Source organism: Aethalodelphis obliquidens, unplaced genomic scaffold, assembly GCF_003676395.1.
Source record: "Aethalodelphis obliquidens isolate GAN/ISIS:26980383/991018 unplaced genomic scaffold, ASM367639v1 scaffold30, whole genome shotgun sequence".
Classification (NCBI taxonomy): domain Eukaryota; kingdom Metazoa; phylum Chordata; class Mammalia; order Artiodactyla; family Delphinidae; genus Aethalodelphis; species Aethalodelphis obliquidens.
In genome coordinates, this window is record NW_020837974.1 from 9,462,919 (window position 1) to 9,486,107 (window position 23,189).

At 57.7% G+C, this 23,189-nt stretch overlaps 1 protein-coding gene across 5 annotated transcripts in view; it reads left to right on the forward strand.

The window, feature by feature from the left end:
• Window positions 1-1,556: 1,556 nt before the first annotated feature.
• Window positions 1,557-23,189, forward strand: part of LIMK1 (LIM domain kinase 1) — a 77,885-nt gene continuing 56,252 nt past the window's right edge. For 3 of the 5 annotated variants that reach the window (XR_003437027.1, XR_003437026.1, XM_027126160.1), the window contains exons 1-13: window positions 1,560-1,795; window positions 3,499-3,595; window positions 10,048-10,186; window positions 10,535-10,644; window positions 12,144-12,350; window positions 17,006-17,111; window positions 17,199-17,365; window positions 18,457-18,640; window positions 19,475-19,561; window positions 19,887-20,018; window positions 21,326-21,385; window positions 21,758-21,823; window positions 22,173-22,329. Coding sequence is in view for 3 of the 5 variants with exons in the window: in XM_027126160.1 (XP_026981961.1) it covers window positions 1,741-1,795; window positions 3,499-3,595; window positions 10,048-10,186; window positions 10,535-10,644; window positions 12,144-12,350; window positions 17,006-17,111; window positions 17,199-17,365; window positions 18,457-18,640; window positions 19,475-19,561; window positions 19,887-20,018; window positions 21,326-21,385; window positions 21,758-21,823; window positions 22,173-22,329 (1,567 nt within the window). In the remaining 2 variants the exon portion in view is untranslated. The other 2 variants (XM_027126162.1, XM_027126161.1) reach the window with 2 other exon arrangements.

Here is a 23,189-nt window from a genome sequence, read left to right on the forward strand (position 1 = left end):
CTGAGGCCGTGAGTGCCCTCATGGGTTTCCCTTAATGCTGCCCAGTCTGCTGTAAAATCTCCTTTATTAAACTCTGCTCAGTAATCCCTGCTGAGTGCTTCTCTGTTTCCTGCCAGGACCCTGCCTGATATATACCCTATAGGAAAGCAACAAACAAGCAAAAAACGTTGCTGTCCAGCCTCCGAGGACCTCCACACCTTCTTGGGACACTTTACTATAAGTGCTTTAGGGCCATCTGACCAGCAGACAGAATGAGGGCACCAGCATCAATCTGAATATTAAGAAAGGAGGGAGGGGGCTTCCCTGGTGGCGCAGTGGTTGAGAGTCTGCCTGCCGATGCAGGGGACACGGGTTCGTGCCCCGGTCCGGAAAGATCCCACATGCCCACATGCCACGGAGCAGCTGGGCCGGTGAGCCATGGCCGCTGAGCCTCCGCGTCCGGAGCCTGTGCTCCGAAACGGGAGAGGCCACAACAGTGAGAGGCCCGCATACGGCAAAAAAAAAAAAAAAAAAGGAGGGAGGGAGGGAGGGAGGGAGGGAGGAAAATTATATTTTGTTCTCTCCCCCAGGTAATTGTTTTGCACCCAGGGATGAATGCCCCACCTTGTAGGCCACTGGACCCAAGCCCTGACTAGAGAAAAATCTATACAAACTTGATGGCTGGAGCTGGAGTGTGGGCAGTTCTGTCCCTTGTTCACTGGGTGAACTTAAGCATGTGGCTCAACCTCTTCCCGAATAGGCTCCCAGGCAGTAGGACGACGCAGTGGGCAGTGGGCCTCGCGGAGATAGGATTCTCCACTTGTTGGCAGGGTGCTCCACGCTTCCAGTGCTGGACTGAGCACCTGTGCGTTGGGGACCACCCAATTCCTCTGGCCACTTCCCTCAGCCAAAACCCCATTCAGCCTTGCCTCCTCCGGAACGCCGGGCAGGGCGGCGCCAGCTCCAGGTCTCCAGCACTGGGAGGAGCAAATCCCTGAGCCAGGTTGCTACAGTCTCCCCCAGAGGCTGCTCCTTTAGCGCCCTGCCTAGCTGGTGAGAGCCTGAAACGTGGGCCATCGCCTTCCCCCGCAAACCCTGCTGGGGCCTGCCCTCCCTGCAGGCCTCAGAGAAGGAGAGGACCTGGCCGGCGCCCCTGCCCAAGGCAACCACTATGGTCCTCAGGGTCCATCCACAACGTCTCCTCCGGGTCGGGTCTCGGTTCTTGGCCCCCATCCAGTAGGCTTGGGTCTAGGGGCTCCCCGCAGGGAAACCGAGGCCCCTAATTGTCGCTTCTACACCCCCTAGGTTGCCGCATCAGAGCACGCATTCCACCTAAGCCGCAGCTTTGGGCTTAGCCAAAGTGGCGCGGAGCAGAGTGTTGTCTCTCCAGGAAGAATGAATGAAAGGAGGTGCTGAGCGGGGCGGGGCGCCGCCGAGCGCGCGGGGCGGGGCCGCGCAGGGCAGTTCGGCCGCTCGCCCGCGCCCCGCCCCGCCCCCGTGCCGCAGCTCCGAGGCCCCGCCCCGGCCCGCCCCTCCGCTTGCTCCTCAGGCCGCCGCGGCGCGGAGCCGGTGCCGGAACCGGTGTCTGAGAGGCGGCGGCGGCGGCGGCGGCACCGCGAGCCCCGAGCCCATCCCTGCCCGGCCCGCGCTCTCCGCCCCCGCCTCCCGGGCCGGCGGCGGCGGCGGCGACTGCGGGCGAGCTTGCGGGGCCCGGGCCGCCCCCAGCCCCAGCCCCGCCGGGCCCCGCCCCCCGCCGAGTGCATGAGGTTGACGCTACTTTGTTGCACCTGGAGGGAAGAACGTATGGGAGAGGAAGGTGCGCGGGGTGCGGGCCGGCGGGGCGCCGACCAACGGGCCGGGCGGGCGGGCGCACCGCGCTGGGGGAGAAGGGGAAGCGGGGAGCACGGGTGGGGGCCGGGCCTGGCCGCCACGGAGGCTGGGTCTGCCGCGAGGCCGCGCCCCTGTGTCCTCCGGGATGAGCTCGTCCTTCCGAAGCCCGCAGGCCCCTCCCTGAAAAGCTCCCACCCTGTTTCCCCCTCCTCGGCCCCGGTGGGTTGCCCTCCCGCAGTCGGAGGGCCCCTCCTCCCTTTCATCCCCGCCTTCTCCCATCCCCCGACCGACGACCACCCGGGAGGAATCCCAGGCACAGCTCGCCCAGTCCTGGCCTCCATCCGCGAGCTGTGTCCACCCGGGGCTCGCCCTTATCCCTTGGAACAGGCCTTGGAAGAAAGAGTCGCTGGGAAAGCCTCAGCCCTGACTCGCAGCCCAGCGTTTGGCCGGCTCCGTGACCTTGAGCCAGGTGCTGCCTGCTGGGCCTCAGTTTCCTCGTTTGTACAGTTGAGGGCCACATAGTTGGCCCGTGGTGCTGGTGTTGGGAGCCTGGGGGCAGAATGGACAGAGCAGAGATGCGCCTCTGGGGAACTTTTGGTTGTATGCTGGGGCCCCCACCCCCTCTCCCTGCACCAAACCCAGTGCCTGCCATCAGTCTTGGCTGGGAGGGTGACTCTCATCCTAGCCGCCTCTTCTGCCCTTTCCCCCTACTGGGGCCCAAGGCTTGGGTTTGCAGGACAGTTAGGGTTATGAAGACCCCAAGATTCTCTCCCTGGGGTCTCCTTTCCTGGGTTTCCTCATCCGAGCAATCTCATAGGTCCACCAGGTTCAACAAAAGTCCTATTATGCCAGCTCCTCCAGCCCTGCCCTCCCCTGGGGCTACTGCCAACCCTCCCCCAGGTCCTTGAAGGCCCACTTGGAGCAGGGGCCCACCTTATGGTAGCTCCTAGGTCCCTGGGTCCTCATGGAGGGGCAGACTGTGGCCTTGGAGCTTGGCTGGTGACCCAGCAAGCCTTACCTTCTCCAGGGCTCAGTCTCCCCAACTGTACAATGGGAAGGGGCAGGCTGGGAGATCTTCCAGGGCCCACCCAGCTCCAAGGGTGTCAGGCCCCAGGGATGACTAAGCATGCCTAGTGGCCGTCTTGAAGAGGTGTCGGGCCTCCCTGGAGCAGGTGTCTGGGAGCCCAGTCCTACGGCCCTGGCCCCATGTTAGGCCACGGCATAGCCAAGCCTTCCAGGGGGCTTCAGTACAGGACGCACCAACCTAGCCCTGTCCAGTCCCTGCCCTTTGAAGGGACTGGGCAGGCAGGAGAGGAAGGGGGGCTGTGACAAGAGTGTCACCCACTGCCTTATTTCCAAATCGTGCTGCTTTCTTTCTCCGCATTTACCGTGCCAGACCCTGAGTTGAAGGATGCCATTGCTGGGGGTTGGCGGACACCTGCTCCTCCTCTTCAGTTTACAGAGAGAGAAACTGAGGCCCAGAGGAGCTTGGTAGTTCAGCTGTGGTCTCAGCAAGACTCTCAGACCTGCATTCTCTCTCCTGCTCTGTACCGCGACTGCTCAGCCTGGGCGCTGCGTGTGTACAGGAGGATTTGTGGAGGCGCATGTGGAGTTGGCGCAGGCCAGTGCAGGCCTGCAGCAAACTGCGCCTCCTGAGAATGGTTCCTAACGCCCTTTCCACCCCTGCAGGAAGCGAGTTGCCCGTGTGTGCAAGCTGCGGCCAGAGGATCTACGATGGCCAGTACCTCCAGGCCCTGAGTGCTGACTGGCACGCAGACTGCTTCAGGTAGGGCAGGCTGACCTGAGCTCGGGTGCCCTAAGCAAGGCCTGCCAGAGACGTGGCCATCCCTCCTGGTGCCATCTCTGGTTGTGACTTCCAGCAAGTCCTTGGCTTCAGTTTTCCCCATCTGTGAAATGAAGCATTTGGACTAGAAGATCTCTGGAGGCCTTTCTTTTTTGTCATTCTAGACAGAAAAGGAGACAAAAGGCGAGACTTGCGTTTATGCTCGTAATACCAAGGCCTGTTGGCTCCTTGGTGGGGGAGGAGTGGAGGGTAGTGCACCCCTGCCTTCCGGGTGTTGGTGCTCCAGAGAGAGGCCTTGGGAGGAGCTGGGCCTCCTTCATGGGCCCCAGGCTAGTTTGGAAGATGCATATCCAGTAAGACCAGTCCCTTCCCTCCGGACACCAACTCCCAAGTGTAGGAGAGTAGGACCAGAGCTGTGGTGGAGCACATGGGGACCCAGAGGTGGCCCAGCAATCCAGGAGCACCGTCCTGAGAAGCAGGGGCAGGGGGTAGCCTTAGATAGCTCTGTAGGGCCAGAGCTGGGGATGTGAGATTTCCCACATGGAGAAGTGTGGTAGGAAGCAGCTCCAGACAGAGGGCCCAGCAGGTGCAAAGGGTAGAATGGTGACGGGGCCTGGCCCAGTCAGTAAACGGCAGAGTTCAGGCAGGAAAGCACCCAAAAGGAGGGAAGGTAAAGTGGCGAGGCCCAGCTGGGGTCAGGGCATCAACCACCGGCCGAAGGAGTTTAATTTAGGCAGTGGGAGGCTCTGACAAGGATTTTATTTTTCTTTTATAAAAATGTCTTAACATTTTCTACAATTTAGGAGGGGCCAGGCACTGTTTTAAGGACTTTTTATAGTTGGATACGTGTTGTCTCCGTGAATCGGAACACGGAGAGGTTAATTCTCTTGACCGAAGATACACAGCCAGTGAGCGAAATGAACACACAGTACGCGCACTGGCTGGGGAGCCCAGAGGAGAGGCGGGCTCCGTGTCCTGGGGTTCCCAATCAGGTGTTCAGAAGGAGGCCTTCGGGGAGGAAAGGGCCTCTGAACAGGCAGAGACAGGGAGGTGGGACCGTGCAAACCGTTGAAGGCCCGGGATCAGCTCATCTGGTTGGAACAGAGTGAGTCGAGAGACATGATGATGAGGCAAAGTTAGGATCGATTCAGTGAAGAGCCCTGAAGGCCAAGATCAGTAGCTTCTGAGGGCAGTAGGGAGCCAGCAGAGAGGGTCAGAAAGCAGGGGAGGGATGTGGGCAGAAGTGCTATTGAAAAATGCCATCCCAGTGGGCAGATGGTGGTAACATGGCAGGGAAGGGACTGTCAATAGTTCGGGGCTCTGTGCCCATAAGACCTGACATAGGACAGTGACTAAGAGTGGAGAGAGTTTCAGATCTAGAAGGGACGATATTTGGCAAGGATTAGTCACGTTAGCCACTATTCATTGGTGACTCTTGTAATGTCATTTCATTAAACCTTCACCATAACCGTAGGAGGGGCCATTATTCGCTCGATTTCCACGTAAGAAATGGAGGCTCGGAGAAATCAAGTAACTTGCTGAAAGTTGCAACAGCCAGAGCTGGGACTTGAACCTATGTCTGTCTCACTCCAAGTCACTGCAGAGCTGAAGAAGTCAGGGGCTGTGGGGTGGAGCTGGGGGCTGGTGAGTGGCAGGGGCAGAATCTACAGCAGAGTCTGGTTTTTCACCCCGGGTGCAGAGGAGGCCAGTGGTCTGTTGGCTCTGGTGGAGCTGGGGGCCGTGTTGGTGAGGAGTTGTGCCCTGTCCTTGTTGAGGTGGAGGTGCAGTAGGCTAGCCAGGGAGGCAGTGCCCTCCCGAAAGCTGGCCGAGGTGATCTGAGACCGGTCAGAGGTGGGAAGGGCAGAGACAACAGCCTACTCAGTGCTGGGGGATGGGATTTGAGAAGAGGCCAAGAGAAATCCAGGGAAGAACTTTGGGGGCCCCGGTGCATGGGGTGGGGAGGGAGGTAGAGCCTTGGGAGACATGGGGGAGGGCCAGGCGTGCAGCCACAGAAGCCACAGAAGGGCAGCACTGGGGCAGGATGCGTGGAACCTAGCTTTGGAGGGGTCCCTGCCCTGTTAACCAGCAGAGGGCTGAGGCCCCGGGAGGGGGCGGTAGGGAGGGGGCACGTTGGGTTAGGCCCCGGTGCGGTGGGGACACAGGGAAGGCTCCCACAGTGAGGGAGGGCCCACAGGCAGTAAGAGCCATGGCTTCCACATGGTTCCACGACTTACACAGTGTTTCTGGCCCCGCGGCGTGTGGTCCCAACAGCCCCCAAACCTGGTTGAGGCCAACGGTGTCCTCACTCCCCTGACAGTCAGGAAAGCAGCTCAGAGAGGAGTCGCTGCTTGCTGGGCCCCTGGAAGCATCTCAGTGCCGTGAAGCGGGGCTGCCACCAGCCCCTGGGCTCCGAGAGCCTTGCAGCGACAGAGTTGCTGTGGGCCCATTGTCACCGCAGAGCCAGCCCCTTTCTCTGTTCCAGCCTCCTGGGAGGTCGTGGCCAGGCCCAGGGGGGTCCAGGCTTCCCTTTGCCCAGCTGCTGCCTCTGGGAGGTCCCTTCCCAGAAGCCTGCAGCTCAGGAGCCCTGGGGCTGCCGTAACTCGGGTAACATCTCCCCGGAGGCTGGTTGGGCTGACCCTGGATGAGGAGGGCTGAGTGCACAGCTGGCACTGGGGGCCGGAGCCTGGGCTGGGATGCCCCCCTCTTTGGGGGACTTGCAGGCAAAGAGGATGGACTGTCCATGGAAGTCAAGCTCTGTTCCCTCGGGGGCAGCACCAGAAGAAGCAGCTGCTCCCTGTCCCCAGAGAGGCTCCAGTGCCTTTGTTACAGCAGAGGCCGGGGGGCACGGAGGGTGCCTTTCTCGGGTGTGCAGGGCTGAGGACACAGTGCCGGCCAAGCTTCCTCGCCTGCACCAGAGCCCAGGCAGTAGGCCCTTCAGCTGCTTCCTGTTGTGAGCTAAGACCAAGTCCTCTTGCACCCACATCACTGCATCCTCCTCCCCTGCCGTGTGGCCACGCTGGCCCCTCCCTCTGCAGCCTCCAATCCTGAGTGCCTGGAGTAGGATAGGGAAACAGCCTGTCTGGCCCACGCCTGCACTCCCCATAGGCCTCTGGGGCCCCCCTGCGATAGGTAGCAGCAAAGGATGCTGGCCTCGAACCTGAGAAGATGCTGCTTCCTCCGAGGGGCTAAGTAAGTGGAAAGCCCCCTCCCCACCTGTCCCAGGCCTCGGGCAGGGCCCCTGGTGTGAGGGCTGGGGCTGGAGGCCATGGTGGGACAGACCCACCTGAGGCCGGGCAATGGGGCAGGAGAACTGAAACTCCTTGGTCACTGTTGGCCGCCTGTCGAGGGGAAGCAGGCCACCGCTGAGGCTCCTGGCCCTTCTGGTACAGGTCTCCCTTGAGGCTGGTCCCCCAGCTGCTCTTTTTCACCCTTGGTGTCCAGGGATGTGGTGGGTAGAGGGCACCCCTGGGAGGGAAGGACCTGTCGCTGTAGGGGTTTCCACTGCTTCCCAGCCTGGCCTGTTCATCCCCCCTCCAGCCCCACAGTGCCCTCCTCTCCTGCTCAAGCCTGGCTCTGCCTTTGCTGCTCTGGGAGAGGGCTACACTGTACCTGGTATTACTCTCTTGACACCCTTTGTAGGGGCAGGGGCATTGGGGGGCACCCCAAGAGCCAGGCATGTCCTGCCCCACCTGCCTCCTCTGGCTCCTGGCCGGATGTGGGCCTGAGGGGTGAGGGGATGCACAGAGTCAGGGGCTCCTGTGTGCCTTCCATCGGCAAAGGCCCACTGAGGCCCCAGGCGCCAGCCACCAAACTACTATGTGAGCCTGGGCTAGATCCCCTATCTGAGATGGAGGCTGAGCCAGGGTACCCTGGAGCAGTTCTGAGGACGCTGGGGGTGGGAACTGCTCCTGGTTGAGTGCACAGAGTGAGCCAGTCTGGCAGAAAGCACTTCTGTTCTCTTCGGGCACCAGCGTTTGTAGGTGCCTGGTCTGGGACCTCGGGCAGCCGGCAGGTTAATGGCAGAGGGCGGCGGTGCAGGCTGCGTGGGGGGCCATGGGCGCATCTGATCAGGCTTCAGGGAAGTGGTTATCAGGGAGCTGACTGCACTCACAGAGCCTGAGTGAAGCAACGTGGGGTCTTCCAGGGCTGCTACAGTGACGAATGTTTGTGCGTGAGAAGGACTAGGAGTTTGCAGGCAGAAGAGCTTTCTCTCCCCGGGGGGAAGGCGGCCGCTCCAGAGCCCCGACTGACCCGCCCACCGAGGTGGGGGTGGGGGGCTGCTTCCTGCAGCCTGGGGCTGTGGGGGAGACTCCCGCGGTGACACTCCTGTGACGCGCTTCGTGGCTGGTGGGTCTGGTCAGTGGAAGGGCGAAGTGAATCACCGATCCGCACAGGGAGTGGGGTATCTCCCCAAGGTCACCGTGCGCTGCCTGCGCCCCGCCTCTTTGCGGAGCCTGCTCTCCTGCTGCGCACCTTCCTGCTAGGTTAGAGCCCCCTGGGGGCTGCGCCGGGGACCTCCCCGTCCCCGGGTGTCCTCCCTCCTGGCTCGGTGCCTTCCTTGCCTTGTCGCCCGCCCCGTGGTAAGATGCCCACCCACTGCAGTCGGCAGCGATTGTGGGGGCAGGAAGGGCTGCAGGGGCAACAGATGACGTCATGGCTCCCGTCCAGCCGCTGCTTCCGCTGCAGCCTCCCGCATCCCAGCGCTGCCTCCAGAGGCTTTCCCTCCCCACTCGGATCCCTTTGAGAGAGCTCATCAGACCCCGCCTTCCTGGCTTCCAAAACCCGGGCATTTTGTGTTCCCCTGCCCGCCCCCTGCCCAAAGCCCCAAGCTGTGGTCCCCAGCCCCTCCCCTCAGGCTACCAGACAATGGGGAACTGGCTGGATCCTCTTAAAGGGACAGTGTCCCAGCAGCACTCTTGCTGCTCTGCGCTCCCTCCTTCTCCTCCCTCCTCCCCCTCCTCCTCCCCCCTCCCCTCCCCAGTTCCCTAGTTCAGGAGCAGTCATTGAGTGCAGTCAATGAGTGCTGCCCTGTGCAGGCTACGGTAGAGCGGAGGCTTTCCCGGCTGCCTGGTGCACAGTGCTCTCTGACCCAGCCCCAGTCTTTCCTGCCCTCCTGTCTCCTGGTTTGTTCCCCCACTGAACCATGCGCTCTGAGCCTGGGCCCTCCTATCCCTATGCGACCTTGGTACCTCACCCAGAGCACCCAGACAGCAACAGAGCTGGACGGGTCCCCTAGCCGTTCTCTGTGCAGTGTGTACTCCGGCCCAAACGTACCTGTGCATGCCAGGACCCTGGGTCAGGCTTTGCAGAACCCAGTGGGGCTTGTGCCCGGGGTTGAGGAGGGTGTCAGTCACTGGGGGTCCCACATTTTAGCATTTGCTTATTACCCTGGCTTAGCTGAGCTGCTGGTCCCCACCCGACCAGGACACTTGACGGGAAAGACGTCAGGCATGTAGGTCTAGCTCCTGGCCTGGGGGGTGGCACATAGAAAGAAGCCTGTACATCATTTCTCCCCATCTGCCCTTCAGGGGCCCCACCAGCCAGGCCTTCCCGCTGCCTATGCTGAACCCCGTTCTTGTGCCTGGCAGCACTCGTGGGGCTGGCTGAAGCCTAGGGAGCCTGGAGATCCCCTCTCTTAACTGACTGACTGGTCTATACTGAGCTGAACTCCTGCCTTGTATCTTGGTGGAACTGGGAGTATCTTCATGGGGCCTATGGTGCCCATCTCTGTGACCTTGGGCAGGGTAGACCCTCCTAAGTTCATCTGCCTCATCTCTAAAACGAGGGTAGCCATGCCTGCCTCATGGTGGCCTGTGAGAATTAGTAAATTTATTAAGCAAGAAAATGGGAAGGTGCCAGCACTTAGTAGGTCTTCACAGCGCCGAAAGGTTACCGCCATCTACATCAGCTGCCAGAGCTGCCTTCACTTTGCTGGGAGTGGGGGGAGGGGGAGGGAGAGGAAGCCGACTAGACTGGAAGAGTGGGGCTCACAGTGTGTTCCAGCCCCGCTCCCCCCAACCTGAATCCTGGGCTCCCAGGTTCCAGCCCTCCCTGGGCCTGACTGGTGGGTGACTGAGAGTAACTTGCCTGCCCTCGCTGGCCATCTTCCTTCACGACAAGGGACAGGGGACTCAGATGAGTAGCACCTCTCAGTCCAGGTCTAGCAAGTGGGCCAGACACCCCGGGTGCAGAACTGCTGAGGGTGGTTGTTCAGGCTGCACATAGTACCAAGGCTTCGGGCTGAGGGACCACGGCAGAGGGGGTGGGGGTGGGCGCTGAATCCATCCCCGGCTCCACTTGCCAAGCCCTGTGCCCCGGCACAGGCTGCTCCCGTCCAGAGGGTACACCTTTCTCTAGTGCTGCCTGTAGACTGGAAGGGCCCAGGTGTGTGGGAGGGGTGGGCCCCTCTGAGCCCCAGCTCACCTTCCACCCAGGTGTTGCGAATGCAGTGCCTCCCTTTCACACCAGTACTATGAGAAGGATGGGCAGCTCTTCTGCAAGAAGGACTACTGGGCCCGCTATGGCGAGTCTTGCCACGGGTGCTCAGAGCACATCACCAAGGGGCTGGTCATGGTAAGCACCCCTCCCCCACTCACACACCTCACGTGTGTGTGTGTGTGTGTGTGTGTGTGCGCGTGCGTGCACGCGCGTGCGTGCATGTGTATGTGTTTTCACAGGTTTCCCTGCTCCAGATCTCTCTCCCATCATCTCTCTTGTTCTTTTCACTAGTTCTCTGATTCTCTGTGCCTCCTGAGCCTGTTTCTCTGTCTGTATCCCTCAGCCCGCTATTATGGAGGCAACTCTGTCTGCCCCGAAGTTGGTTTGGGGCTGCCCTTCTGAGAGGAGGCCGAGGGGAGGAGCTATGGGGGCTGAAGGGGCTGCTGAGGTGGCTTGTCCCCACCCCCCCAACTCCCCTTCCAGGTGGCCGGGGAGCTGAAGTACCACCCCGAATGCTTCATCTGCCTCACATGTGGGACCTTCATTGGTGATGGAGACACCTACACTCTGGTGGAGCACTCCAAGCTCTACTGGTGAGTGCCCCGCCCCTCCCTGCGCCTGGCGTGCCCCCCCCCCCCCCCGCCGGTGTCACACGTCTCCCACGCCAGGGCCCTTCCCCTTTCCATGTGGGGGGCAGTCATAGTGACAGTGTAGAAACCACCGGGAAATATAAGACACAGCAACCAGGTGGAGAAAGCCTCAGACATCAGCTTTCTTTTCTCTTCGTTTTTTTTTTTTAATATTTATCTAATATTTTGGCTGCGTCCGGTCTTAGTTGCGACACGCGGGATCTTTTGTTGTGGCGCGCGGGCTTCTCTCTAGTTGTGGCGCACGGGCTCTCTAGTTGCGGCGCGTGGGCTCAGTAGTTGCAGTGCACGGGCTTAGTTGCCCTGCGGTATGTGGGATCTTAGTTCCCCGACCAGGGATCAAACCCACATCCCCTGCCTTGGAAGGCTTATTCTCAACCACTGGACCACCAGGGAAGTCCCACAGACATCAGCTTTCTTACTGACATCACTGCTGTGCAGTTCTGGCACCAACCCTCAGAGTTACCACCAACCCTGTGAGCTCAGGACCTGTCCCCAGCAAGTTCACCCTGACTTCAGTCACCGGCCACAAGTTTGGGAGTCCCCAGGCCGCTCGCATTTCTGACCGATTGGCTGCAAAGTCAGGGATTCCCACAGCTCTCTCAGCTTTGATACTTCGCTCAATGACTGAGAGCTCAAGAGAGCGCTATACTCACAATTATAGTTTTTTACTAAAGGCTGCAAATCAGGACCAGCCAGATGAAGAGACGCAAAGGGCGAGGTCCGGGAGGGTCTCGAATGCACAGCTTCTGAGCATTCCACCCATGGAATCAAGACGTGTGACCCGTCCTCCCTGGCATCACCAGAGTTTTTATTGGGGTTTCATTATGTAGCATAATTGATTGAATCACTGGGCATGGATTGAACTCAGTTTCCTCGAGGTCAGGCTGGGTCAGAGCCATAGCCCTCTCATCACGTGGTCAGTCTTTCTGGTGACCGGCACCCACCTCCCTGCTGCCTGAGTCATCTCATTAACATTAGCTCAAGCGTGTGAAGGGCTCAAGAAAAAGGAAGATACTCCTGTTCCAAGGATTTAGAGCCTCTTTCCCAGGAGCCAGGGACAAAGACCAGACAAATTCTTTATTATGGCAACACTGATAAAGCTGGATTTGAGGGCAGCATGACTTTTGAGGATCCCGAATGGACTCTTAATGACTTCCTGCTGAACTGGACTTATCCCCAGGCCTCATCTTGGCCAGCTGACGGAGCATAGACAACCTAGAGTGAGCCCCGGAGAGGGGCAAGGCTGGGCTGAGCATGCCCAGTTCCTGCTCCCAGCCCATCAGGCAGCCAAGCTCCTCCTCTTCCCTTGGGGAGCAGTGAGGGGAGGGTGGGAGGAGAAGAGAGCCTGGGGCTGAGGGATCAGGGTGGGGGTGATGCTGGTGACTGTCCTGACACACTTTTCTTCCCGCTCTTTGGGTCCCCACCGCCTGTGGCTCTTGCAGCGGACACTGCTACTACCAGACTGTGGTGACCCCCGTCATTGAGCAGATCCTGCCTGATTCCCCCAGCTCCCACCTGCCCCACACAGTCACCCTCGTATCCATCCCAGCCTCGGCTCATGGCAAACGTGGTCTCTCGGTCTCCATCGACCCCCCTCACGGCCCGCCAGGCTGCAGCACAGAGCACTCCCACACCGTCCGCGTCCAGGGGTGAGTGGCTGGCCTGCTGAGGCTGCAGCTGGTGCAGCTGTGGGCGCGGATGCTCTAGGTGGGTGGCTGACCCTGGGGCAGGGGGGCCCTGAGAATGAGTGAGCACATGGGCCCAGATGGAACCCAGCTCTGACAACTGGTATACCAGATGCCTGGTCCAATCATTCCTCCAAAAAAATAACAAATGTTAGATAAAATATTTTAAATGTTTTCTTTAATCCCTGCATGACCCAACAAGAAAGAGAAGTAACCAGGTCAGGAATAAGTGAAGGAAGGAGCCCAGGGGTGTCAGCAGAGCACGGAAGGCAGCCATGACTTAAGGGCAAATCTGAATTGGGTGAATTAGGCTTCAGTTTTCGAGTCTTCTCATGGCTGAGTCTCTCAAAGCCCTGACTTGCTCAAGGAAAGTGAGACTAATAAGAGAACGCCTCCCACCCCATAAAGCTGCAACCCCCAAAGGGCTCTCAGGGTGAGGAAGAGCAAGAAATAAACCACACCTTCCACCAGCCGCCCACCCCGCCGCCCCTGGCAACCAACTCCCAGAACTAGAAAATAAACTGATTTGAACCTAAATGGAAGGGGAGAGGGAATCTCCCCTGAGAATTCATACACTTGGGTTTGCCAACCAAGTTCACATGCCTGGGTGGTTCAGAAAACCTCCAGGCAAAATTGTAAAAGTTTAAAGTACTTCTCCGCTAGGGGTAATGTCCTCAGGCCGTGACAGAATCAGATGCAGATCCTTTCTGGAGGAACCCACCTCCAGGCTTCACAGAATTTCTCGAGATAAGCGTCCCAAGGAAGGTGAGCCATTTGGTCAAAAATCACAGAGAACAAGGCACTGTGAGCAGGAACCAGCGGAAACAACAGGTGGCAGAAGCAGACCTGCAAAACCTGCAGATAGTAGGATTATCAGAAACAGTACAAAATAATTATGCTCCATATGTTTTAATAAATAAGAGATCCTTGGAAAAAGTGAGTAAAGAGCAAATGAATTTGGAAAATAACCACATAGACCCCCTAGAAGTGAAAGATGGGTTTAGCAGTAGAGGAGGGTTTTAAACAGCTGAAGGGAGAAGCAAAAACACAGCAAGGTGAAAATAGGGAAAGAGAGGTTAAGACGTACGGAGGACAGAGTGAGCAGCTCTAATCATCCATCTAGAATCACAGGCGGAGAGAATGGGAGAGAGGCAGTATTTGAAGATATGATGGCTGAGAACTTCCCAGAGCTGATTAAAAGATACCAATCCACAGACTGAAACCCAGTGAATCCCAAACAGGAAAAGTAAAAAAAAATTCACCCATAGATTCCCCCACCTGGTGAAACTACGACACCAAAGGCAAAAGAAAAGACTTTAAAAGTACCCATAGGGAGGACTTCCCTGGTGGCTCAGTGGTTAAGAATCCGCCTGCCAAGGTAGGGGACACGGGTTTGAGCCCTGGTCTGGGAAGATCCCACATGCCGAGGAGCAACTAAGCCTGTGTGCCACAACTACTGAGCCTGTGCTCTAGAGCCCGCGAGCCACAACTACTGAGCCCCTGTGCCAGAGCTACTGAAGCCCTTGCGTCTAGAGCCCATGCTCCACAACAAGAGAAGCCACTGCAATGAGAAGCCTGCACACTGCAATGAAGAGTAGTAGCCCCGACTCGCTGCAATAGAGAGAAAGCCTGTGTGCAGCAGCAACAAAGACCCAACGCAGCCAAAAATAAATAAATTTATTTTTAAAAAAATTTCCTTCAAAAACAGAACAGGCTGACACCTGATTTCCCAACAGAAACAATGAAAGCCAGAAATAGTGAAATGATATATTCAATGCACTCAGCAAAAAAGAACCATCAACCTAGAATTCTATACTTGATGAAAATATCCTTCAAGTATGAAGGTGAAATAAAGACATGTTAAGGCAGACAAAATGAGATTTGATACTAGCAGATCATCCCTAAAGAAAATTCTAAAGGTTGTAGAAAAGGTCCGAGGTGTAAGAAGAAATGAAGGTTAAGGGGCTGACGCAGTTGATAACATGCTATGAGACGTTGAGCAGTTCCCTTGTCCTTTCGGGTCTTTGGGGTCTCTGTCTGAACAATGAGGAAGTCAGATACCTTGGGGCCTTCTGAGATTTCTCCTGGGCCTTCATGGACCCTTGAGAAATAGTTTTAAACGTTCCCCGTGTCTGGGTGTGGGAGCCATATGCCAGCTTTCTTTGGATTCAGTCAACGTTTCTCACATACCTGCCAGGTACCAGGCCCCATGCCTAAGCACTGGTGAGAAGTGAAGATGGTACTGGGGGTGGGGAGGAGGAAGTTGGGCTTGACTCTGCATCTCCACCCCCATCTTGAGCATTAGCCAGGCCAGCAGCTGCCTTCCATATACAAGTGAACAGACAGATTGGTGAGAGAGATGGGGAAACTCCCAGACCAGCTGGTCCCTGACAACTGGGCAGAATTTTAGGAGTAGAGGGTCCACGGCACCTCCTCCCTGCCTCCCTCACTGGGTGAGCATTCTTTCCTGCTTCTTTTCCCCCCTTTGGCCACGCTGTGCAGCTTGTGGGATCTTAGTTCCCCCACCAGGGATCGAACCCGGGCCACAGCAGTGAAAGCACCGAGTCCTAACCACTGGACCACCAGGCAGTTCCCTAAGGAATATATATATATATATATATAATTTTTTTTTTTTTCGGTATGCGGGCCTCTCACTGTTGTGGCCTCTCCCGTTGCGGAGCACAGGCTCCGGACGCGCAGGCTCAGCGGCCATGGCTCACGGGCCCAGCCACTCCGCGGCATGTGAGATCTTCCTGGACCGGGGCACGAACCCGTGTCCCCTGCATTGGCAGGTGGACTCCCAACCACTGCGCCACCAGGGAAGCCCAGGAATATATTTTTAAGGCTATATCCATAAGAAGTCTTTATCCATGAAAATATATTCACTATTTTTTAACTTTTTTAATCCTGAAAATTTCAAATTTACAGAAAAATTACTAAAATAATAAGTATGTTGAATACCTGTACACCTTTTACCTAAGTTCACCAATTTTAACTTTCTGCCACATTTGAGGCCTGCGTGTCTCTCCCTCTATGTATTTGTGTATATGTACATATATATACTTTTTGTATATACACACACGTACATATTGCTATATTTTTACTAAGTCATTTGAGTGGAGGTCGTAGGCACCATTGACCCATCCTCCCCCCACATACTTCAGACCTTCTCCTAAGAACAAGGGCATTCCCTTACATAATTATCCATTGTATCTTACAGTGTAATGATGATATTTAGGAAATTTAACATTGACACTTGTATTCAGTGTACAATCCACATTCGAATTTTGCCAGTTGTCTCAACACTGTCCTTTATGGCAGTTTCCCCCTTGATCCAAGATCCAATCCAGGATCACACATTGCATTGAATCCTCACGTCTCTTCGGTCTCTTTTAATCTGTGCCAGTTCCTCAGCTTTTCATTGTCCTTTATGACCTTGACATGTGTGAAGAGTGCAAGTCAGTTAAGGAAGCATGCCCCTCCGTTGGGGTTCTACAGAGGGTTCCTCTTCCTTAGGTTGAAGTCATGCATTTTAACCAGATAACTGATGCTGTGTCCTTCTCTGTGCATCTTACTGGTAGACACAGGATGTCAGTGAAGTGCTCCCTTTATTGGGGATGTCAACTTCAATTATTTGGTTAAAGTGCAGTCCACTCTCTCTGCTGTAAAGGATTTTTTTTCCCCTTTGCAGTGTAACCAGTTTGAGTCATCTGTGAGATATGAGTCTGTAAATATCCTGTTTCCAGCAGCCTTTCACTGACTCTAGCATCCACAGATAATTCTGTGATGGCTACAAAGTGGTGATTTTCTGTGTTCTTCCTGCTGTATTTATTACCTGACTTTCCTGTGTAAGGAAGCACTTCTCCCCCATGTGAGAATATACTCTCGATAATTGAAAAATTGCTAGCAATCTGTTTTTCTCAAAGCTCTCAGTCTCCTTTCTGTCCTGCCTACCCTCCCCCAGCCCTTCCCCATCTCAAGTCAGAGACAAAGTGACCATTCTTTGAAAAGCTTTTACAAAGACAAAATGACAATCAGACAGTTAACACCAAGGAGTTAAAAGAAGCAAGTAAATTTGGCAAGTTGGCCATTCCGTGAGATAGTTTATGGCCGAGTAATCCAGGGCACCAGCCCCATCTCCACCCTGCAGCTGTGGCCCAGCCCAGGCTACTGGCTCCTTCCCGCCGATCCCAGAGGAGTGGGAGCCTTAGCTTCATCTTGCAGGGCAAGTTTGGGGGTCAGGTAGGAAGCAGTGGGTCCAAACCCTCTTAGGACTCTTTGACGCTTGTCTGCCCCACACGTACCAGCCAGGTAGAAGGAGAGGTCTGTCCTCCATGGCAGAGACAACGCTCTGTTGAACAGGAGCCCCCGAGCATCTAGTATAGGGGGGCAAACACCTGGAGGGCATGCCACTTTTCTCCAGTTCCACACCCATAGGGGGCAAGCATTGTAATTACTATAGAACTCTTCCCACCAAACCAGAATTCGGTGTTCCCGCCAGTTGCCACCTGCCGATCACACAAGATAGAATGGTTTGCCCCACGCTCCTGATCTGATCCCCTTGGCCTTGGTTTCCTAGTGGGGTGAGCAGGGGTCTGACCACCGCTCTATGCCCACAGAGTGGACCCAGGCTGCATGAGCCCGGATGTGAAGAATTCCATCCACGTTGGAGACCGGATCCTGGAAATCAATGGCACACCCATCCGGAATGTGCCCTTGGACGAGGTATGGGTCCTGAGTCTGGTTGGATGTGGTGCTCCCCTCAGAGCACCACCCCTGAGACTCACCTGTCCACACTCCTGCTCTCCCCAGATTGATCTGCTGATCCAGGAAACCAGCCGCCTGCTCCAGCTGACTCTTGAGCATGACCCCCATGACGCACTGGGCCACGGGCTCGGGCCTGAGTCCAGCCCCCTGGTCTCCCCAGTTCACACTCCCAGCGGGGAGGCGGGCAGCTCCGGCCGGCAGAAGCCTGTCCTGTAAGTCAGCCCTGCACCTTGATGTACTGTATCTTGGTACTTTCACTGATGCTGGGCCGCAGGGGGCATGGGACCTGGTCCCTACCCTCCGGTAGCTCACAGTCTGATGGGGGAGTCAGCCCTGCAAAAAGAAGGAGGCCGGCAAGGGGTGAAGGGGGCTAGAAAGAGGAAGGAGAATGAGGAGCAGACGGGGAAAGCAGCACCCCCAGCTGGGGATGACAGCGCTTCCAGGGTGGACCAGCGCCCTGGCTTCGAGGAGCAGCTGGCTAGCAGCTCAGGATGCTGGGGCATTGGATGTGTTGGGGAGTGATGGGCTCTGAGGCAGAAACTCGTGGCGGGGTCTTCGGGCTTTGCCCATCCCGGGGCGCCACCGAAGGGTGTTGCAGCACAGTGATGTGTTTCACAGAGACCACTCTGGTCCCCTTTGCAGGGAGGTGCCCAGGACCAGAGACAGCTGGGGGACTGTTGTGGTGGTCCAGGCCAGAGGGGCCAAGTGCTCTGTACCCTCTTAAAGAGAGGTGGGGAGGCACCAGGAAGAAGCCTAGAAGCAGGCTGGTCCTCGTGCCACTCACTGCAGGGGTCTGCTCAGGACTCCTGGTCAAGGCTTTGAGGGGGACACCTGGGATGACAGCCTTTACGCTAAGAAACAGTGGTACTGAAGGCATGTGTTTCCTCCTCCCTTGCATTTGTCTGGAGCTCAGGCTACCCTGCAAGGCCACCTGTGGGCATTCTGGGCAGGTAGTCTGCCTCTGCACTCCAAGGCCTGGGACTCAAATGCTGGGAGACAAAGCATCTGATCCAGGGTCACCAGGCAGAGAAGGCCTAGGGCAAACATTCCTACCTTAACAGGAAGTCCAAGCCAGACAGGGCACTGGGTGCTGGCATCAGGATGGGGCAAGAGCCTTATGACTGCCCCAGAAGAGCTGTCCTCTGCCGCCCTTTCTGGCTGTACAGGTGACTGTACATAGACTGGCATCGATGGGGCATGGCGGGTAGGGGGAAGGGGGCAGGGCCAAGACCTGGCCTCCCCCCAAGGGGGCCTCGTCCGGGTGCCCACCTGGTGGCAGCGGGCACTGGGTGTGTCCCCCCAGGAGGAGCTGCAGCATCGACAGGTCCCCGGGCGCCGGCTCGCTGGGCTCCCCGGCCTCCCAGCGCAAGGACCTGGGTCGCTCCGAGTCCCTCCGTGTGGTCTGCCGGCCGCACCGCATCTTCCGGCCTTCGGACCTCATCCACGGGGAGGTGTTGGGCAAGGGCTGCTTCGGCCAGGCCATCAAGGTACAGGGCACGCCAGGCAGGGATGGGGCCATGGGTGGGAGCAGGGGGGCAGTCTGTGTGTGACCCGTTGGTCCTCCACCCTCCTCCCACCAGTGTCCCCAGGAAGCCCTAGTGGACGGGTATCTGGCTTCCAGACTTGCTGGCCAGAGCTCTCCTCCACCTGGGCCTCCCTGAGCTAGTTAGGGGGAGGGGACTTACTATAGATAGACCACGAAAAGTGGCTCCTCAGGGTGGGGGATGGGAGGGCAGCCCGGACTGACCCTGAAGGCTCCCTCCCCCAGGCCCCCTTACTGAGCCCAATACCAGCCCCCTCCTGGCCTCTGGGCTGCTCACCCCCTTCACACTCTCCCACAGCAAGACACAAGCCCTTCCCTGGCTCTGATGTCACCTGGCTATGACCAGACTGGAAGGTTCAGAGTTACACAAAGGGCACCAGCCAGGTTGCCCACATGTGCAGACAGGCCCCAGCCCCTGTCCCTGGTCAGAATCTCTGGTAGAGCTACCATTTGACTTCCAGGAGACAGCCCAGCAGAGCAGAGGAAAGAGAACTGGCCTCTGGGTCAGGCAGTCCTGGACCCAAGCCCTGGCACCCCCCTTCCTGCCACCTGGGTGACCGTGGACCCTGGTGGGAAACCTTCTTGAGTCTCAGTTTCCTCACCTGTAAAGGACTTAAGCCCCACCCCCTCGGGGGCTGCGAGCATCCCATGAAAAGTCTGCGAAGGGCTTGAAGCCGTCTGTCCATCTGCCTGGGGTGGGGATGGGCCTCCTGCAGGGCGGGCCTAGAGCAGAGCACGTGCCTGTGCTGAGTCTCAGCCCCTGGGCGTCCCCACGCAGGTGACACACCGGGAGACAGGCGAGGTGATGGTGATGAAGGAGCTGATCCGCTTCGATGAGGAGACCCAGCGGACGTTCCTCAAGGAGGTGGGTGAGGGGCCTGCTGCACCCTCTGCACCAGACTCCTAGGACCTGCCCCACCCTTCGCCATTGAGAGGGGGTGGGGTGGCAGAGGGCTCCAGGAGGATGTGTCGCTCAAGCCCACGCTGGAAGAAGAGAAACTATCTGCCAGGAGGGCGAGAGGGGCAAGGACGTCGCTGGGGGTGGGAGCAGCCCAAGCAAAGAGCACGGCAGCCGGCAGGTGTGACCCCGGGGGCTTGAAGGCTCCTCCATCTTTGGAACTGTCCGTGGTGGCCTCTGGTGGGAAACGGGGAGAAGGAGACGTGGGCCCAGCCTGTTTGCACCCCACCAGGTGAAGGTCATGCGATGCCTGGAGCACCCCAACGTGCTCAAGTTCATTGGGGTGCTCTACAAGGACAAGAGGCTCAACTTCATCACCGAGTACATCAAGGGTGGCACGCTCCGGGCCCTCATCAAGGGCATGGTGAGTGCCGGGCAGAGCCCCTGCCTGAGACCCGTCCCAGCCGCTCCTGCCCTAGGACCCTGGGCCCAGCGGCTCCTCTGTCGGTCCCAGTTTGCTCCCAGGCTCTTCACTGGGGATCGGCCTCTGGTGTCAGAGGCCCTCCAGACCCTGATTCTGAACCAAATAAGGGAGCAACTGACTCCATCTAAGGTGGGGGGGGAAGCTGGGGCCCAGAGAAGGGTGGCAGCTTTGCTGAGGGGATGCACAGGCTGTCAGGTTAACCCCGTGCACCTGCCATAGGTTACCTCTCCCAGAGGGTGTTTGTTTTGCTTCTAAGCAAAACCAAGTCACTTACTGTTTGCCATGACATATAAAATTCAGAACTTGCTGTGACAGCTTGGATGAAATTACCGATCCTCCTCTGAAAAAGAAGCGTTTGGAGGGGAGCTTCCAGCTCTCCTGGGATGCTGACAGTGCCCCGGGATCCGACACTCAGCATCACCACCCCAGCATCACCCTCAGACCCGGAGACCCTGTTCCCTTCCGTCGCCGCTGAGTCCTCCTCAGTCCCTTAGGTTGGATTACCTGCTGTCACCAGAGTATGGTCCCTGCAGGCTCCGGACAGGTGTAACTTCTCAGAGGGATTCTATGGTCCAGTGCAACTTAGAAATGCTGGGCTGCACCAGCGCAGGCTTCCTGGCTGCACCTGAATCTTTAATACGTTCTGATGTCCTTGCTCTCCCATTTGAGGTCTCCAAGGAGATGGGGGGAGAGAATGGGGTGTTTCCCCAAATGATTTGAGCCCAGAGCCCTGTTCTCCAGAGTGACTCACCGCAGCTCTCTGCAGGCGACCTTGCCAGGCCCGTCTCTGCTGGGCCATGAAAGCAGGTTCAGGTTTTTTAAAAACTTGAAAAAATGGGATTTTGTAGAAGAGAGAGTTTTTGTTCTCAGAGGAGGTGGGTCAGGAACTATAGAAGAGTATCTCCCACCCCGTCACTGTTTGGAACCAGTTCTGTTAGAAAATTGTTTTGAATTATTCACCCACAGCCCTTAGAGGGGATAGTTGTGAGGGACTTCCTTGGCAGTCCAGTGGTTAGGACTCAGCACTCTCACTGCCGAGGCTGCAGGTTCAATCACTGGTTGGGGAGCTAAGATCCCAGAAGCCACATGGCAAAAAAAAAAAAGAAGGGACAGTTGTGGGTGTAGAAGAGAGTTGGGGGTGTGTCATCAGACCCTACAGGACAGTCGCCCCTTCCTGTCTCTCTCTCACCCAATGTCCTGCAACTGTGGCCCCGTTGGCTCATCCTGGTCATTCTCCCCACCTCCAGGACAGCCAGTACCCGTGGAGTCAGAGGGTGAGCTTTGCCAAGGACATCGCTTCGGGGATGGTGAGTAGGCTCCGATTGCCGCGGGGCGTGTGGGCTGGGTGATCAGGCCCCACTTATAAAAGCATCTCGGGGCTTCCCTGGTGGTCCAGTGGCTAAGACTCCGCGCTTCCACTGCAGGGGGCGCGGGTTCCATCCCCGGTCGGGGAAGTAAGATCCCGCAGGCCACGCGGTGCGGCAAAAAACGAAAACCAATACACGTTCTCCAGCGCTCACCTAAACTGCACAAGTTTAGAAATGGAAGGCGCAGGAAGCTTTGAGAGAGGACAGAGGGGATCCAGTGGGAGGGGGAAGGTGGGAGCCTTGGGGTGACCAGGGCGGGGCTGGGGGCCCTCAGCACGGCTGCCCCCTGATCCCCGTGCCCCCAACCCTCAGGCCTACCTCCACTCCATGAACATCATCCACCGGGACCTGAACTCCCACAACTGCCTGGTTCGTGAGGTGAGCGGCTGGGCCGGGAGGGGACAGCGGGGGCCCCGCCCACCACGCTGCTAGACGTGCGGGGGCGGGGCTCTGCTGTCAGCGTGGCCTTGACGGAGAGCCGCCCACACCAGGCTGCACCAGGGGCTGCGGGCCCGGAGGAGGGCCCGGGTGTGTGGACTGGGGTGGTCAGGGCAGGCTTCCTGAAAGAAGCTTTGGGGGGGGATGTATTTCAATGGGGGACAAGTGGGCCCAGGGAGCCCGGCTCTAAGGGGCAGTGACTGAGGGACCACAGGCTGTGGTCGAGGAGGGAGTGGGCAGGTGGTGCCAGGGGCGTGTCTCAGTGTGGCTCTACTTCCGGGTCACCCAGAACAAGAACGTGGTGGTGGCCGACTTCGGGCTGGCGCGGCTTATGGTGGACGAGAAGACGCAGCCCGAGGACCTGCGGAGCCTCAAGAAGCCAGACCGGAAAAAGCGTTACACGGTGGTGGGCAACCCCTACTGGATGGCGCCCGAGATGATCCACGGTGAGTCGGCAGCCCCGCCTGGCACATCCCCCAGGGCCCCGCAGTCCCAGGCGGAGCTGCAGGAGGCGAAGGTCCTGCCCTGCCCCTCTTTGAGTCCTGTCGTTGGTTTCCTTGTGCTGCTGCAACCAGTCATCACACACTTGGCTTAAAAAACACAAATTAGGGCTTCCCTGTGATGCAGTGGTTGGGAATCCGCCTGCCAATGCAGGGGACACGGGTTCGAGCCCTGGTCCGGGAAGATCCCACATGCCGCGCGCAGCAACCAAGTCCGTGCGCCACAACTACTGAGGCTGCGCTCTGGAGCCCGCAAGCCACAGCTACTGAACCCCACGCGCCTAGAGCCCGTGCGCCGCAGCAAGAGAAGCCACCGCAAATGAGAAGCCCGTGCACCGCAACGAAGAGTAGCCTCCGCTCACCGCAACTAGAGAAAGCCTGTGCGCAGCAACGAAGACCCAGTGCAGCCAAAAACAAAATAAATAAGTAAATAAATTTATTTAAAAAACCCCACAAATTATCCTGTAGTTCTGGAGGTCAGGAGTCCAGTATCAGGCTCACTGAAGTCTGAAGTCTGGTGTCAGCAGGGCTGCATTCCTTCCGGAGGCTCAAGGGGAGAGGATCTGTTTCCTTTCCTTTTCCAGTTTCTAGAGGCTGCCTCATTCCCTGGCTCCTGGTCCCTCCTCCAGCAAGGCCAGCAGCGTAGCCTCTTCTCTCTGACATCTGTGTCCATTGTCACGTCTCCTTCCCTGACCCTGACCCTCCACCCTCCTTCATAAAGACCTTTGTGATCCCATAGGGCTCAGCTGAAAGATCCAAGATAATCTCATCTCGAGATCCCTAACTGAGTCACACCTGCAAAGTCC